Source organism: Schistocerca serialis, chromosome 2 (assembly GCF_023864345.2).
Source record: "Schistocerca serialis cubense isolate TAMUIC-IGC-003099 chromosome 2, iqSchSeri2.2, whole genome shotgun sequence".
Lineage (NCBI taxonomy): Eukaryota > Metazoa > Arthropoda > Insecta > Orthoptera > Acrididae > Schistocerca > Schistocerca serialis.
In genome coordinates, this window is record NC_064639.1 from 1,080,463,088 (window position 1) to 1,080,480,506 (window position 17,419).

The window sequence follows — 17,419 nt, forward strand, 5'->3', positions numbered from 1 at the left end:
ATACAGAAACGTGGTACCTTGATTTTGTAAAACTTTCACATTTTGTTTTATTGTTCTGAATTTTTATTAACCTTTGTGCGTCGTTTGTGTAATATTCATTTTATGTTTCAGCAATCGATATAGGATCTACAAGAAATTTTCCCTGACTTTTTTGCTATGATTTTGTTGTGGCTTCCGTAATTTTTATTATATTTGGTTAAAAGTGTACACACATTTATAAAAACCGATTTGTGTTTGAAATGAAGACAGTAGCTTTTAGCTTTTTAAAAGTACCAATTAGATATTGGATTTTTTAAAAATGGAATGAAATTGAATCGATATAGTTAACGCCTACCAGTGTAAGTAGGGGTAAAGTGATGGCATTGCGTCTTTTATTTACGAAGTTCCAAGTGTTTATAAACGTTGTTGTCATGTTTTAGTTTCGGCAAAGATCATAGTTAGGTGACCGTGTGACTGCAACAGAACAGCTGAGCGTAGTTACAAAAGTAGAGAGCAGTGGAGCATTATGTCAAAACATAAAATCATTGTAAGCCTCTTCGAATTCTGAAGGAATAAAACACATAGGAATTAACGTATTTTTCAATCCGATATTACAAAACTGTGTGTAAATCTGTCTTATTCTCCCATATTCACTAAAAGCATTGTTGCTTCGTCACTGTTAGGTTATTTTAGCATTGCTCAGTACACTGCAAGGTCCCTATAAGGTTTCCAATTCTGGAATTATTTTATGATTTCATTGTATTTCCAAATTCAAGCATACCACTGCTGCGTAATCTTATAGTATTAGTCGCGAGAAATATGATGAAATGATTTCGTAGTTGAAATGTTTTTGTTTACATATTTAACATCAGTTAATTTTCATATGCGTATAACTGTAAAAAAATAAAAATAAAACTGTTTTGTTTCCATCTCGTCAGACCCTTCGTGTTCAGTCGTCGGAAGGAACAAAACGCGTGGAAGTTGAACCAAGTGACTCTATATTACACTTGTTTGAAAAGGTACGTACCGTTCTTTTATCTTTTTTTGTTATTAGTTTTATCCATTTTAGAGTTATAGTGTCGAGAGTAATGACCTGCAAGACTAGCAAAGGACTGTTACCAAAATAAAATGAAATGCAAGGTAGCCTGTTTTTGTGGTACGTAAAATTCTCCAGTGTGTTAACGTTCCAAGTGACTTTAGCATGTTTCGATGAATGTTTTCATGTATCCGAGAAGATAATGTCTCTCATATTTCGCAGCACTTGTAGATCAAATACTTCCACGTAATCAGCTTAGGTGCCATACATTACTACATGTGACGCTGTCGGTGAGGTGTTCGAAAAATGAACGAACAGTGCCGTATGTGCTGTTTACTGGCTTTTCTGTTTGTTTATGTTTCGAACATTAAAAAATATGTTTGCCAACAGTAGTGAGTTCGACGGAGCTGATACGTAGCTTTTCCTATTTTAATTTGTTCTTCACCGCGTATCTTTCTTTAAATCGCCTTTAACAGCACCAAGTTATTTTTATTACAACCGTGACTGATAATCTAGGTACTAGTTCCTTAAATCAGAAACCAGCCCAACGTGAAAAATACGTCTTCTAATGTGATGTCAGTCTTGTGATCTTTTGGGGAGTCATCTATTTGAGACAAAAGATTTTTATGTTGCGTTATAGTTGCAACTACAATTACTTCCTTTATGATGTGGAAACCAAGTCATCATTAATGTAGTATGAAAGTGGTAATTTGTACTGCTGCATGAGTGATTGCAAATTGGTGTTAGATTGGTTTACTTAGTGTCATTATTATATTGATCTAGTTAGTCAGTCATTGGGTATGCAGTATGTAATCAATTTTTAACACATTCTCAACATTATATTGTATGTTTTCATTGCAGTGCATATATGTCACTCTCCCCAAGAGGTTATTGATAAATTCCATATACAGCCATTAGGTTTTTCTTTTTTTTTTTTTTTTTTTTCACTGAATTCTGTAAATTACCACTGTTAACTATTTAAAATTACATTGGAACAGAGTAAAAGGAAAGAGGAAAGTTCTTCATAGTGGATGTTTCCAATGAATTAATATTCTTTACTTACATCTGCAAAATTAAACAGACTAACTAACTTGTGGATGGGAACGTTAAATTCCTACCTTCTACATGTAATACAAGAGTCATTCTTATGGATGTTGGCTCAATTTCAGTAGAAACAGACGTATTGTCGATAAATTTTTTTTCTCTAGGCAGATATAAAAACAAATTATGAGTAATGCACGCATCATCATTCTATTATAATAAGATTTCTTCTGTTGCATCACTTTTGAAACAATTTTCGTATACACATCAGTTAAGTTCAAATGGCTCTGAGCACTATGCGACTTAACTTCTGAGGTCATCAGTCGCCTAGAACTTAGAATTAATTAAACCTAACTAACCTAAGGACATCACACACATCCATGCCCGAGGCAGGATTCGAACCTGCGACCGTAGCGGTCACGCGGTTCCAGACTGAAGCGCCTTTAACCGCACGGCCGCACAGGCCGGCACACATCAGTTAAGTGTATCAGTTCCTAGTGACTCATGGGTTATACGACATTTCATTTATGTATAAAAAATTACCACTACTGCACCAAGTCAGATACTTTAGTCCCAGCCAAATTCATTGACAGAGTTGCCACAAGTTCTGGAAATCAGGCAATTTCAACCATGTTAGGGAAATATCAAGGAAATTTGAAAAAAAAAAAATAAAAACCACTGGAAAAATCTTATTCTTGTCTCAGCAGATGACATTGTTTGTTTACTGAGATGTCATACATCATTGCTGGCTGGGTGCAGCTGAGATCACGTGCCACTTCCTTATTCACTCATTCTTACTGCTTCTCCCCTTCCTACCACTCCCTTCAGCTTACAGTCAATGCTGCCACCACTTCTAGCTGCTAGCCTAGCAGCTGCTGACAAGAGACAGGGAATTGTGGGGAGTAGTTTGTTTTGATGTGATGTTCAAATGTTGTCGGCACAGTGACCAGAGACGGCAGTCAAGTGATTGTGTGAATGTGTGTGTGCTCTCATTTTCTGACAAAGGCTATGGCTGAAAATTTAGTTGTGAGAGTGTGATTGTCTTTTCCATGTGTCTGTCTGTGGCTCAGTGATCTTGTTTACAGTGAGCTGCTACCTGTTGTCATTAGTATCGATTCTCAGAGAAATGCACAAGTTATCTGTGGCACTGATTGATCACCGCAGTCTCATTTTATCAATATGCTGTCTGTGACACTTTAATAGCTGCCCACACAAGTGGATTCCCACAATGGGCCAGAAGTGCAGGCCATTTCTGCGGGTATCTGTAATGGGTCGGGCCTTCCCATCTGAAGCCCATCGTTTCCCACTTATCTGTAGGATCTAGACTCACCAATCTATAGAGTTGGTTTACGCAACTCTTCCCTGCCTTATACACTTTTTTCAAGAAACCTACTTTTTTTCTGAGGTTATTTCTGAAATCAGTGAGCATATATTTTAAACCTGCCTTGCAACTCCAAGGAAATGCATATTTGTGTTACCAAATATGTTTTGTTTTATTCAATTAAAATAACAACAGTGGTCTTAATGTAACATATATACCATTAGGCTTGCTTTCTCCATCCAGAAACAGTTCATTACAAAAGATGTTGATGATAGTACTTAAAATTTTTGCTCACATGGGGGAGAAATACAGAAGTCCTTACATTTTTTAGTCTGCTGATGTCTTTACTTACCCTTGAGCTCTCAAAATTTGTCGGGGAAAAATGCTAAAACTTGTCTAGAAATCAGGGAATTTCACTTGGGCAAACTTGTGGCAACCCTGATTGAACTCCCAACTGGTTTGAGTCACTTCATATCATAGTCTGGTTGTGTGGATTTAGAGCTTCAGTTGTCTTTCTTAATCACAGAAGATTAATACTGGGATAGTACCGTTAGGAAGATCATATGTGACATGCTCATGTCACAATTGACTTATGGTACATCTACATCTAGTCATATGTTAACAGTAACAGATCACAGTGGGAATTAACACCACCTTAAACCATTCATGCTAATTTTGTTTCCTAAATGAAATAAAAGCAAGCATGAATTTGTTGCTGCATTGTATTGTAAAATGTTGTCGGTAGTAAAAGATTTGCTGAGTATTGTCCTCTTGCTTAGCTGGGTGGTAACGTGCTCACCTCCCATGTAAATGGGCCTGGGTTCGATTCCCAGCTGGATTGGAGATTTTCCCCGCTTGGGGACTGGGTTTTGTGTAGTCCTCATCCATTTCATCCTCATTACCGGTGCACAAGTTGCCCAGTGTGGCATCAACTGAAATAAGACTTGCACTTGGCGGCCAAACTTCTCCAGATGGGGCCTCCCGGCCAACGATGCCATACGCTCATTTCATTTCATTTTTTTTTTTTTTTTTTTTCTTTCTTCTGAGTATTGCAGACTTGTGAATGAATATTGTAATGCTTTCCTTGTTAACCATCATAGTGAGCTTTCCGCAAAAGTACTGGTCAACTCCAGTGCTTGGTGTGGTGAAGTGACAGATTCCACCCGTCTGCTTTGAACTGTGATGTCATCAAGATGGCGGACACCCCAATTCCTAGTGTATACAATATGGCAACCCTAAAAGTCACTAAATACATCCATGAACTAAGATATTTAACCATGTGAAGTATTTCACTTCAGCAGTAAAATGAAACTAATGGTGTGAAAAGGAGAGTGTCTTGGGCAAGGACAAGCTAAATATACAATAAGAATGTCTCCATTCCAAAACGGACATTAACAAAAAATAACATAGCCTACACAAAATCCTTGAGAGAGAGAGGGGGGGGGAAAAAAAAAAAAAAAAAATAGCGAAAAATCTGGACCCAGATATTTAGTTTCACCTATATAACTCAAAGGAAAACAACGATAACAGGCACCTCCCCCTGCCTCCCTCTCACGCACACACACACACACACACATACACACTCGAAAAAAGCCAAAATAAACATTACTGAAACCCACAGAAAAGATTGCCACATACACTTGTACCTGGTTTCAGAAGCACAGACTTTTCTCAGTTTCATAATTTCTGCACACTGCTGACATTTCACTGATTCCACCAAGCAGCCTTATAACTGGAGAACTTGATTGTATCACCATATCGTCGCCCATAGCAGCAATCAGCTGATGACTAGTAAAGTTTGTTGAACATCCATAGGTAGTAAAAAAAAAAAAAAAGAGAGAGAGAGAGAGAGCTTTCAAACCATTAACAATCAATAAACTAACAATTGAAAAACTGAAAATAAATCGGTAGCCAATAACCAATGACACTGAAGTAACATACTGCTAATGCATGAGTAATGTGCAGCACTAAGGTCAGTACTGCGCTAACATCACTCCCAAACAGTTTAGAAACAGACACCACACACTACAGTACGTTGCTGTTTACTCCAACACGCCCTTTGCAACCACAATCAGTTTCTAACATACTGCTCCTCAGTGACGTCACACAACAGTTACATCATGGGTCAAAGCAGGTAGATGCAATCAGATCCTTCCATTGACCCGATAACATTTCAAAGTGGTGCAGAGGTTGGCAACTTGCTTTAAATGTTCAGAATTGTATGACTCTGCACTTAAAAAAACGTTGTACCCTATTATAGTGCCAGTGAGTCACTGTTGGAATCGGCCAACTCATATAAATCACTCGTGCAACTGGTTCTAGAATATTGCTTCAAGTGTGTGGGACCCTTACCAAATAGCACTAAGAGGAGATATTGAATGTATACAGAGAAGGACAGCATGAGTGGTCACAGGTTTGCACTCACTGTTAGCACACAACATCTTGTACTTGTCCACCGCAGTTCTCGGGGTCATAGCACCAAGTTACAACAGCTGAAGATGGGCATATAAGAGCCTGAAGTTGGTCGTGCTCTAAATAAAAGAACCTTACAATTGTAGCAGTATTTTCAACCTCTGATTGGTTGTGGCAGTTGAAATGCTTAAAGAAATGGTTTACAGCCGAAAGTGATACATTTCTCTTGAAATTACATTAATTGATGTGTAATCATTGCATCAGTTGTCACATAGTCCTCTGCCATCTGCATTGTGCACATACATTTATACTCTGCAAGCCACCTTAATGGTGTTTTTCAGGTATCTGATTCATTTCTTCACTTGTGTATTTCATTTGTGAATGGTGCGTAGGAAGTACAACTATCGATAAGCCTGTGTAAGCACTTGAATTTCTCAGATTTTTCCACCGCAGCCAGTTCATGAGCTGTATGTGGAAGAAAATAATATGTTTACTGAGTCTTATGGAAACATACATTCTTGGAACAGTAAACATCTCCACAATGTACAATTCCTGTCTTGTTGCATCTGCCTCTGGAGTTTGATGAGCATTTTTGTGATGTTCTTGTACTTTTGTAATAGAACCCAGGCTGAAACATGCTGTTTTTCTTACGATCTTCTCAATCAGGCTTAGTTGTTGATGGTCACAAATAGACAGACAAGCTCAAGAATGGATCAAATAAGGGTTGTGTAGGGTACATCTTCAGTTGATCTATACTTTCAGCAGGATTTGATTGATGGTGCCTTTGGTGGTAAGTGTTACGAATTGTGACCCTGTTGATACATAAGGATTTAACAAAGCAGTCGTGGCAACTGTTGCTGTGAAATGTGATGAAGACGCAAGAAGTGTCAACAACTGGTTTTAGCTAGCAAATTAAGAAATAGCAAGCAGGTGACTTGTTTTCTAAAGATGAATTGAAGCCAGTCTGTTACATCGTGATTTCAGTACAAACATGGAACGTATTCAACTGTGTAACGGTTCACAATTTAAACCAAGCCCTTGTGTCCTAACCTAGTCATAATTTGAAGGGAGGGGGGGGGGGGGGGGGGCAGCCAAGGAGCAAACCCAGAACAAGTTCAAAAACTTTAAATTCCATTGCTTGAAACATGTCAGTTGTTTTCTCTCTTCCACATAACATTGTCCTCCAATTGGCTACACAAAACTGAATGTTGGCAATCTATATGCAGTTGTTTGAGTTTACCCACCTGTGTTTTTTAATAGGTTCTTGGTTTAGGTATTGCAACCTCCATAATTCTGACATTGAGTGGGTGGCGTACCAATCTTGAGACAGCAGAAATAATAGTAGCAGTTATAAGGTTGTACCATTGAAATGTACATCTGTGCTCTTCACGCTACCGTATGGTATTCAGATTCATCAGATAGTACTTCTGTTACCACTGTTGTTGTTGTCCCCCTCCCCGCCCTTGCCCTCTCCTCTTATATTTATCTGTGAAGAGTGGTTATCAGTAAACTTCTGTACATATGATCTCTAATGTCTCTGGTTTTCCCACCATGTTCATTTTATAACATGTACGTGGGAGGAAACTATATGTTCCCTGACTCATCTTGGAATGTATACATTCAAAATGTTAATAGTAAACTTCTCTGTGCTGGCAGCAGTTCTCTTATAGCATCTCCCGCTGGAATTTGATGAGCACCTCCGTAATGCCCTTACATTCACTAAGGTAAGCAGTCCTTTTGTAAATGTGCTGGATCTTTGGATCTTCTCCATTTCTCCATCAATTCTACTAATTGTAGCTAGCAATGGTCCCAGGCGAACAGGAGTACACTAGAATCATTTAAGCAAGTATTTTATGAGTCACCTCTTTCGTGGATGAATTACTTACATTTTCTTATGTCTCTTTTGAATGATCTCACTTTGGAACCTGATTTTTCTATTGCTAGTTTTATGTTGTTGTTCCACTTAAGGTCACCTTGGGTGGTTGCTCTTAGATGTGTTAAGGTTGTTGTTGCTTTCAGTGGCTTGTCACTACTGGTGTAATCAAACAGAATGTTAACGAACCTTTCAATCTATTTATGTACAATGGATCACATGTATATATGTTGAGGGTGTCCCACCACCAAGCATCAGTCCTCTGGCGATCTTACTGCACTTCACTAAATTTTTCTGGCTTTGCAAATTTCCTATAGAGAACAGCGTGTCTAAAAACATTCTCACAGTTTCCTACACTACCCACTAAGTTGTTTATTCATATTGTAAACAGTAAGGGCACTATACCACTCTCTTGGGATATTCTGAGAGTTACTCTCATATCTGTCAGGCCTACAACTATATGCATGTGTCCAAGAACCTTTTTTGAAAGTGAGAATGATCTGTGCTTTTTTTTCTAATCATTTGGTACCCTTCCATGCTCCAGTGATCGACACTAAATTGCTTCTAGAAGGGGAACTACTTCTTTTACTTAATCATATAGGTATCTTTCCTCAGTCAGATGATTTTAGTTGATGTTCTGTTCTGTGATCACATATTTCAATATCTGCCATTTTGGTATTTCTGCAGTGATTTAAAGTAGGAACCTTGCTGTGATGTTCCTTAGTGAAATAATCTTTAAAGTATTTCATCATCTGTCTGTCATCTTCTATTACAGTGCTAATGTGGCCACTAAGTTACTGAATAGATTCACTGACCAAAGTTTTGTAAGATTTTTCATAAGATTAATCAACAAAATTTTACTTTTGAAATCGGAGAATACTGTTCACATTCTTATTCTACAAGCTGATTAATTTTGGCTTTAGTTGTCTTTTGTTTATCAATGAACATGAACTTCATTGAAACCCATAATGAAGCTCTCTTTATTGTCATAGCAGTTTTCCATTGTGGTTATTGAACTGCAGTGGGTCTTTCCCATCCCTCACACAGCACCTAGATGTCCAAGGTATTCTGTACAGTTCAATTAGACTTGAGCCATTTGTGCTCTACATATCTGTACCCAAGAGTGAATTCTTTATACTACACACACTCTCTATAGTTTGTTTCCTGTCAAATTCCCTAAGTAATTTTTGAACCTTTCTTAACTTCCCCTTTAACACTTGCAGTCATTGAGTCTATAGTAGCCGTGTGGTCACTGACTCCCTCCCCAGCATTATTTGATTCCATGTTTCATTTTATTAATTTATATTGACCTTACTAATTTGTTCTCTAGCTATCTGCTCAAAGCACTTCACAAAAAGATGTCCAGAATCCCTGTCACTGGCAACAGATTTCACTAGACTTTCCCTTTCCATTATCGCAAAATGAAGTCTCCCTCTATTGCAGTAGTGTGATTAGCAGACACATCTACAACATTCTCCAGTTCTGTCTGAAGTTTTGTGCCATGCAGTTCATAAAATATGGTTTATAAAGGCATCTGATAATTATGTTTGAACCACATTTGATTCTTATCTTCACCCAGCTTATTTCTCATTTGGTGTCTGTAATAATGTAACTACATTTTAACAGATTTTTAAAGGCAATACATATATAACCATCATTGGCATCCAGCCTGTCCTTGAAATATACATTGCAGTTGGAATTTAAGATTTCACTGTTTTTCAGTTCCAGTGTCAGCCCACTCTTTTGTTCCCAGTATTGTGTGGTCATTATTACTTCTGGTAGGCAAGACTATTTCTGACACCTTACTGCAGATTCTACAGCAGTTAATTAATAACAGATTGACATTTACTTCTTCTGAAATGCAAAGAAGAATGTTTCCTCTGTGATTTAACAGGCCTTATCTGCAGAGTAGGTGAAGTCTGTCGAATAAATGTTCTCTTGGATGAAACACATTTTCCTAAGGATTCTTCCAATGAGTGTCACCTATGCTTCCAATTTTCCTTCAACTGGTTTTATGTTGTTCCATTTCATCTATTATACTACTATATAAAGACAAGTAATTGTTTAATGTTGTTATCAAAAATCTTGACAAGTTCTTGTCCATTTTATTTCAGATTTTTAAACAATGCTCTAGCAAATGTGTAGAAAGACATCGGCTTCACAGTTTTAATATACATGGTGTATAAATATCTATGTACTATATACAAGGGAAATGTTAAAGTCTCGGAAAGTTCTTCACCAATTTAGCTCAAATTTTTACCTGATACTGTAATAAACATTTTGATGGACATAGGCTACACATTTTACTAATGTACATGATATATACTGAGTGTTCATTTTAACTGAAGACATTGAAATATCTTGAAAACTACACAGTGGATAAAAAAAGTTATAATTCTAATTTGTTTCCCTCAGAGAGGGACATCCAATGATACTGCACTCAATCCACCACCCCACCCCGTACATGGGTGGTAGGAGGCAACTTTGAAATATTCAATAGTAACCCATGTTTTTTAAATTGCAGATTACTATTCTACAGCAAAATCTATATATGTTTCATGTAAAGCATTTTCTTAGTTTAGCCACAGATGGTGTTGTAATCAGAGAGATAGAAACGGGTACCCAATTGTATTTTACAACATGCTACTCAATTGCCCCTGAATATCCAGTGGCACATGGGAACCCACCTCCATATTGCAAGGGTAGGACAGACCTTTCAATTGGAAACACCAATTAACATCGTGTTTCTCCGGTATATCAATCTGGGGCCTACTCGGCAGGCTACCATGGCTGGTTGGCTAGTTTGTGGGATTGACTACAAGGGCCATCAGTCCTGCTACCATGGCCATGTAGCGAACTACAACGTATCGTAACAGGCAGTACACTGCTACAAGAGCTCATGTATCATGCAGACATAGAGCAGATAGCGGCTCTAAACATTACAGTGCTTGCGCAATATTTATTGCCTGCACACATAACTATCATTTGAAGAACAGATGTGCAAGTTGATAATAAATATTACAACCACAGAAGAAAAAACTGTAATGATCCTGGTTTATGAAGAATGTAGGAGAAATGACGACGCGGCTGTTGCCTTGAAAAAGCGCTCTCTCATTCATTCTTTTACAAAGTTGCGAACATCTGTGTCTTACGAGAGCGTACAGACTGGCAAAAGGAAATGAAGCAAACATGTTACAGGAAAAACTAATGAAATAGCAGCAGTGCATCACGACCCACGGATAAGCGTGTGACAATTAATTAGTGATTCTGGTATTTTCATAGGTAGTATTGTCACAACAATGCATCGTCGTATGTATCATCCATACCGTGTGTCACTGCATCAAGAACTTCATGGCGCTGATTTCCATAACCAGATAGTGTTTTGTGAATTGGCATGTCAGCGAATGCAAATGACCCCCACATTCTTTGCTGAGGTAGTATTTTCTGATGACTCTGCATTCGCGCACTATGGTAGTGTTAACCGGCGTAACATGCGTTACTGGAGTGTAGACTATCCCCACTGGTTACGGCAAGTTGACCATCACTGTCCTTGGGTGGTTAATGGAACAAACTCATTGGTCCATATTTTATCAATGGCACATTGAATGGACATAAACATAAAATGTTTTTGGAACAGGAACTAATGCCACTACTGCAGAATGTTGCCCTGGACTTTCTACAGCAAATGTGGTTTCAGCATTGTTTGCCAGCGCATTATGCAATCGAAGCACAGGAGGTACTAAATCATGTTTAGATTGGACAGTGGATTTGAAGAGGTGGCTGTATTAATTGGCCCACTAGGTTGTTGAATTTGATGTCACTGGATTTCTTTATGTGTGGATATTTAAAAGATAACCGTGCCAGCAAGTGCCAATAGGCCACGAAGACCTGGTTGACTGCATCATGAACACCTGTGCTGACATTCCTACAGATATGCTTGTGCCCTGTGAACAGTCCTTTGAAAAGCAGATCACTAAGTGCATTGTGCATTGAAGTTGGCGGTACTATTTTGAACACTTATTCTAATTTGAAAAGTCGAGTAGCTTTTGCCTTGAGCCACAATCATGGCCACAGTGGTGCATCAAGTAGTCCCCTGTTCAGTATATTGGAGGAATACAATGTTGTGAATGGGTGAATAGGGTTTCCAATTAGAAGTTATGAAACACTGTTATATTCAAGGGCCGTTGAGTAGCATGTCATAAATTACGGATTGTGTACCCATTTCTGTTCATCCAATTACAGTGCCATCAGTGCCAAAATGAAGAAAATGCTTCAGACTAGAGTATGCAGTTTTTGTCATAGAATCATAATCTGCAATGAAAAACAAGGATTCCCACTGAAGATTTCAGTTTGCCCCTTGCAACCATACACGGGGCGGGGTGGCAGGTTGAGTGAGCTTTCATTGGACGTTCAGTTTTCGAGATATTTCTATATCTCAAGTTACAATGAACACTTTGTATAATACATGAAGGGGAAATATTGTTACCAAATGCATCGAAATGTTCTTGATTGCTTTACTACAGACTCTTACGTGATACTCTAAAACATTTGGATGGACATAGGCTATATGTTTTTTAAATATATGTTTAGCATGGTTCTCTAAAACTTCTTGACCAATTTCATTCAAATTTTTGCATAATACTCTAATGTTGTCACCAGAAATCTTGAAACAACAATGAACAGGTTTTCTGTTAAAACTGACTGCGAGAAAGAAGTTGCTATGCTGTGAAAATATGCAGTATCATTTTCTTTCTGGCAGTCAGGTTTAGCTACAATACCATGGGATTTAAACCAACAATGTGCTGTTTTGTTTTCTCCACCGCAGTCAGTTTTAAGAGGAGAGTTGTATTTAAGGTTTATCAGCTTGTGATTAGAATACTGCTGCAGCATATGAATCATCAGAAAATTTGTATCTTATCCGTTTTCAGGTTAAAACTATGCAAAACACTGACAATGAAGCTACTGTTCTCATAGATCCAGCAGCAGGAGAGAGGACACTCATACCCAATATACCAGTGATCCCAATTGATTTACCCATTCATTTTAAGTGACTTCAGTGCCCAGTCAGGGATTCGTTGGCAATAACAATAAAGAAATACCCAATATACCAGTGATCCCAATTGATTTACCCATTCATTTTAAGTGACTTCAGTGCCCAGTCAGGGATTCGTTGGCAATAACAATAAAGAAGGCGCAAGATCAGAGGGGGGGGGGGGTGACATAGAGAGTGGGGAAGGAGTTAATAGGAGATGGTGAAGAGAGATATGGGAAGGAGGAGATGAACAGGGAGAGTCAGTTGGAGGCAGTGGAGAGAGATATGGGAAGGAGAAGATGGACAGAGAGAGGAGAGAGGATGTATGGACGAGAGAGAGAGAGAGAGAGAGAGAGAGAGAGAGAGAGAGGGGGGGGGGGGGTTGTGGACAAAGAGATGGGGTCAGAGGAGATGGAGAGAAGGAGAGGGGAGAAAAGGAGATGTGTGTGTGTGTACTGATAGAATAAACAGGAAGTGCAGAATTCCATACTCTTTTGATGCATATGTCATTGTTTTTCGCAGTTCAAGAAATGAAAGTTGCTCATTTTTCTGTGAGTACCATAAAAGAAAAACGTCACTAACTTCAGAGCTATTATACCAGAAAGTTGAAACGGATCTCATTGTAAGGATCTTGGTTTAACTTTAATATGAGAACTAACACAACAATGTTGGATTATATGATTGATTTTAGGGCAAAAATGTATTTTGGAATAGCTCAAAAACACATTTTCTTTCTAAAAAATGTGGTGGTTTTTATTTATGTGTGTGTGAACAATAGTTTAAACTCCAAGATGGAGAAATAACGAGTTATTGAAATTTAAAATTAAGAACATAATATTACATAAAAGAAGCAACATGCTTGAATAACATACTGTGAAATCGGTACTTTCCTCCAAAAATCTGTTATTAAGAAATCAGTTACTAAGAATTGTATTAAATAAAAATAAATAAAACAGCTGCGCAATACAAACTTTTGAACTATGATACTTGGTATCTTACTTGTATTACATCTTTCTGATTAATGGAAAATCTCATATAAAGATGTGAAACAAATACTAACAAAGAGATAGAGGGGCTGGCCAGTACTTACCTCAGCTCAGTACAGCCGATAGATACACAAAAAACAGAACCAAAAATTTACGTTCCTAGCTTTCGGAACAAATGTTCCTTCATCAGGGAGGGGAGAGGGGAAAGAAAGGGAAGAAGGGAAAGTAGATTCAGTTACTCACAACCCAGGTTATGAAGCAACAGGGAAAGGAAAACAGGGAGGGTAGCAAGGATGGAGGCATGGTTGTCAGAGGGAAGCCAAAGATACTCTACTGTAAGTACTGTGCCAGCGTCAAACCAAAGAGGATGCATACAGAAGTAAAGAGGTATATAGTATAAAGATAAACACAACTATGTAGGATGAAAAGATGCGTGAATGGCTAAAGAGGAAATGGAAAGAGGAGAAGACTGAAGAGTAAATGGGAGTGAGGTGGTTTAATGTAGGTTCAGTCCAGGGGGATGGCGGGATGAAAGGATGTGTTGGAGTGCAAGTTCCCATCTCCGCAGTTCAGAGGGACTGGTGTTGGGTGGGAGAAGCCAAATGGCACATACAGCGTAGCAGGTTCCTAGGTCCCTAGAATTATGCTGGAGGACATGCTCCGCTACTGGGTATTGGACATCTCCTAGGTGGACAGTTCGTCTGTGTCCGTTCATGCGCTCAGCCAGTTTAGTTGTTGTCATACCGATGTAAAAGGCTGTGCAGTGCAGGCAAGTCAGTTGATAAATGACGTGTGTAGTTTCACATGTGGCCCTGCCTTGAATTGTGTATGTTTTACCAGTAGCGGGGCTGGAGTAGGTGGTTGTGGGGGGATGCATGGGGCAGGTTTTGCAGCGGGGTCGGTTACAGGGGTAGGAACCGCTGGGTAGAGAAGGTAGTCTGGGAATATTGTAGGGTTTAACAAGGATGTTACGGAGGTCAGGGGGGCGACGAAAGGCAACCCTGGGTGGTGTGGGGAGAATTTTGTCAAGGGATGATCTCATTTCAGGGGTTGACTTGAGAAAGTCATATCCCTGGCGGAGTAATTTGTTGATGTTTTCGAGGCCAGGATAATATTGGGTGACAAGGGGGATGCTTCTGTGTGGTCTGGGGATAGGAACATTGTTGTTGGACGGGGAGGAATGTATTGCTCGGGAGATCTGTTTGTGGACAAGGTCTGCAGGATAGTTGCGGGAGAGGAAAGCACTGGTTAGGTTATTGGTGTAATTGTTGAGGGATTCGTCACTGGAGCAGATACGTTTGCCACAAATACCTAGGCTGTAGGGAAGGGAGCGTTTGATGTGGAATGGATGGCAGCTATCAAAGTGAAGGTACTGTTGTTTGTTTGTGGGTCTGATATGGACAGAGGTGTGGTTGTGAGCTTCAACAAGATGAAGGTCAACATCCAGGAAGGTGGCTTGGGTTTTGGAGAAGGACCAGGTGAAATTCAGATTCGAAAAGGAGTTGAGGTTATGGAGGAAATTAAGGAGTGTTTCTTCACCATGAGTCCAGACCATAAAGATGTCATCTATAAACCTATACCAGGCCAGGGGAAGCAGCTGTTGGGTCTTCAGGAAAGCCTCCTCCATGCGGCCCATGAAGAGGTTGGCATAGGACGGAGCCATCCTGGTTCCCATGGCCGTTCCCCTGATTTGTTTGTAGGTCTGGCCTTCAAAAGTGAAGTAATTATGGGTGAGTATGAAGTGGGTAAGTGTGATAAGGAACGAGGTTTTTGGAAGATCTTCTGGTGGGCGTTGGGAGAGGTAGTGCTCAAGGGCAGAGAGACCATGGGTATGTGGGATGTTTGTCTAAAGGGATGTAGCATCTATGGTGACAAGAAAGGTTTCAGGTGGGAGAGGAGTGGGAATGGATTTGAGGCGTTCTAGGAAGTGGTTTGTGTCTTTGATGTAGGATGGGAGTCTGCGGGTGATAGGTTGGAGGTGGCAGAAGGAGTGCGTCAACTCTCCGACACCTCAACCTACAAAACTGTTACCCAGAATCCCATTCCCTCCATCCAGACTGAGCTGCAGGAAATCCTAAAAATCCAAGGTCCCTCACAAGGCCTCACAACGGCTTCCATAGACTTACTCACTCCACCTGAGCCACGTACCCCTACCTTCTACCTATTACCCAAAATCCACAAAGAGAACCATCCTGGCCATCCCATTGTGGCAGGCTTCAAAGCCCCAACAGAACGTATCTCAGCTCTGGTAGACCAACACCTCCAACCTATCACCCTCAGACTCCCATCCTACATCAAAGACACAAACCACTTCCTAGAACGCCTCAAATCCATTCCCACTCCTCTCCCACCTGAAACCTTTCTTGTCACCATAGATGCTACATCCCTTTAGACAAACATCCCACATACCCATGGTCTCTCTGCCCTTGAGCACTACCTCTCCCAACGTCCACCCGAAGATCTTCCAAAAACCTCGTTCCTTATCACACTTACCCACTTCATACTCACCCATAATTACTTCACTTTTGAAGGCCAGACCTACAAACAAATCAGGGGAACGGCCATGGGAACCAGGATGGCTCCGTCCTATGCCAACCTCTTCATGGGCCGCATGGAGGAGGCTTTCCTGAAGACCCAACAGCTGCTTCCCCTGGCCTGGTATAGGTTTATAGATGACATCTTTGTGGTCTGGACTCATGGTGAAGAAACACTCCTTAATTTCCTCCATAACCTCAACTCCTTTTCGAATCTGAATTTCACCTGGTCCTTCTCCAAAACCCAAGCCACCTTCCTGGATGTTGACCTTCATCTTGTTGAAGCTCACATCCACACCTCTGTCCATATCAGACCCACAAACAAACAACAGTACCTTCACTTTGATAGCTGCCATCCATTCCACATCAAACGCTCCCTTCCCTACAGCCTAGGTATTTGTGGCAAACGTATCTGCTCCAGTGACGAATCCCTCAACAATTACACCAATAACCTAACCAGTGCTTTCCTCTCCCGCAACTATCCTGCAGACCTTGTCCACAAACAGATCTCCCGAGCAATACATTCCTCCCCGTCCAACAACAATGTTCCTATCCCCAGACCACACAGAAGCATCCCCCTTGTCACCCAATATTATCCTGGCCTCGAAAACATCAACAAATTACTCCGCCAGGGATATGACTTTCTCAAGTCAACCCCTGAAATGAGATTATCCCTTGACAAAATTCTCCCCACACCACGCAGAGTTGCCTTTCGTCGCCCCCCCCTAACCTCCGTAACATCCTTGTTAAACCCTACAATATTCCCAGACTACCTTCTCTACCCAGCGGTTCCTACCCCTGTAACCGACCCCGCTGCAAAACCTGCCCCATGCATCCCCCCACAACCACCTACTCCAGCCCCGCTACTAGTAAAACATACATAATTCAAGGCAGGGCCACATGTGAAACTACACACGTCATTTATCAATTGACTTGCCTGCACTGCACAGCCTTTTACATCGGTATGACAACAACTAAACTGGCTGAGCGCATGAACTGACGTAGACGAACTGTCCACCTAGAAGATGTCCAATACCCAGTAGCGGAGCATGCCCTCCAGCATAATTCTAGGGACCTAGGAACCTGCTACGCTGTATGTGCCATTTGGCTTCTCCCACCCAACACCAGTCCCTCTGAACTGCGGAGATGGGAACTTGCACTCCAACACATCCTTTCATCCCGCCATCCCCCTGGACTGAACCTAC

At 40.3% G+C, this 17,419-nt stretch overlaps 1 protein-coding gene across 1 annotated transcript in view; it reads left to right on the top strand.

The window, feature by feature from the left end:
* Positions 1-390: 390 nt before the first annotated feature.
* Positions 391-17,419, top strand: part of LOC126458523 (nuclear protein localization protein 4 homolog) — a 252,649-nt gene continuing 235,620 nt past the window's right edge. The window contains exons 1-2 of the mRNA XM_050095626.1: positions 391-526; positions 918-998. Coding sequence (XP_049951583.1) covers positions 506-526; positions 918-998 — 102 coding nt within the window. The 5' untranslated portion in view covers positions 391-505. The remainder of the gene's footprint in view (positions 527-917; positions 999-17,419) is intronic.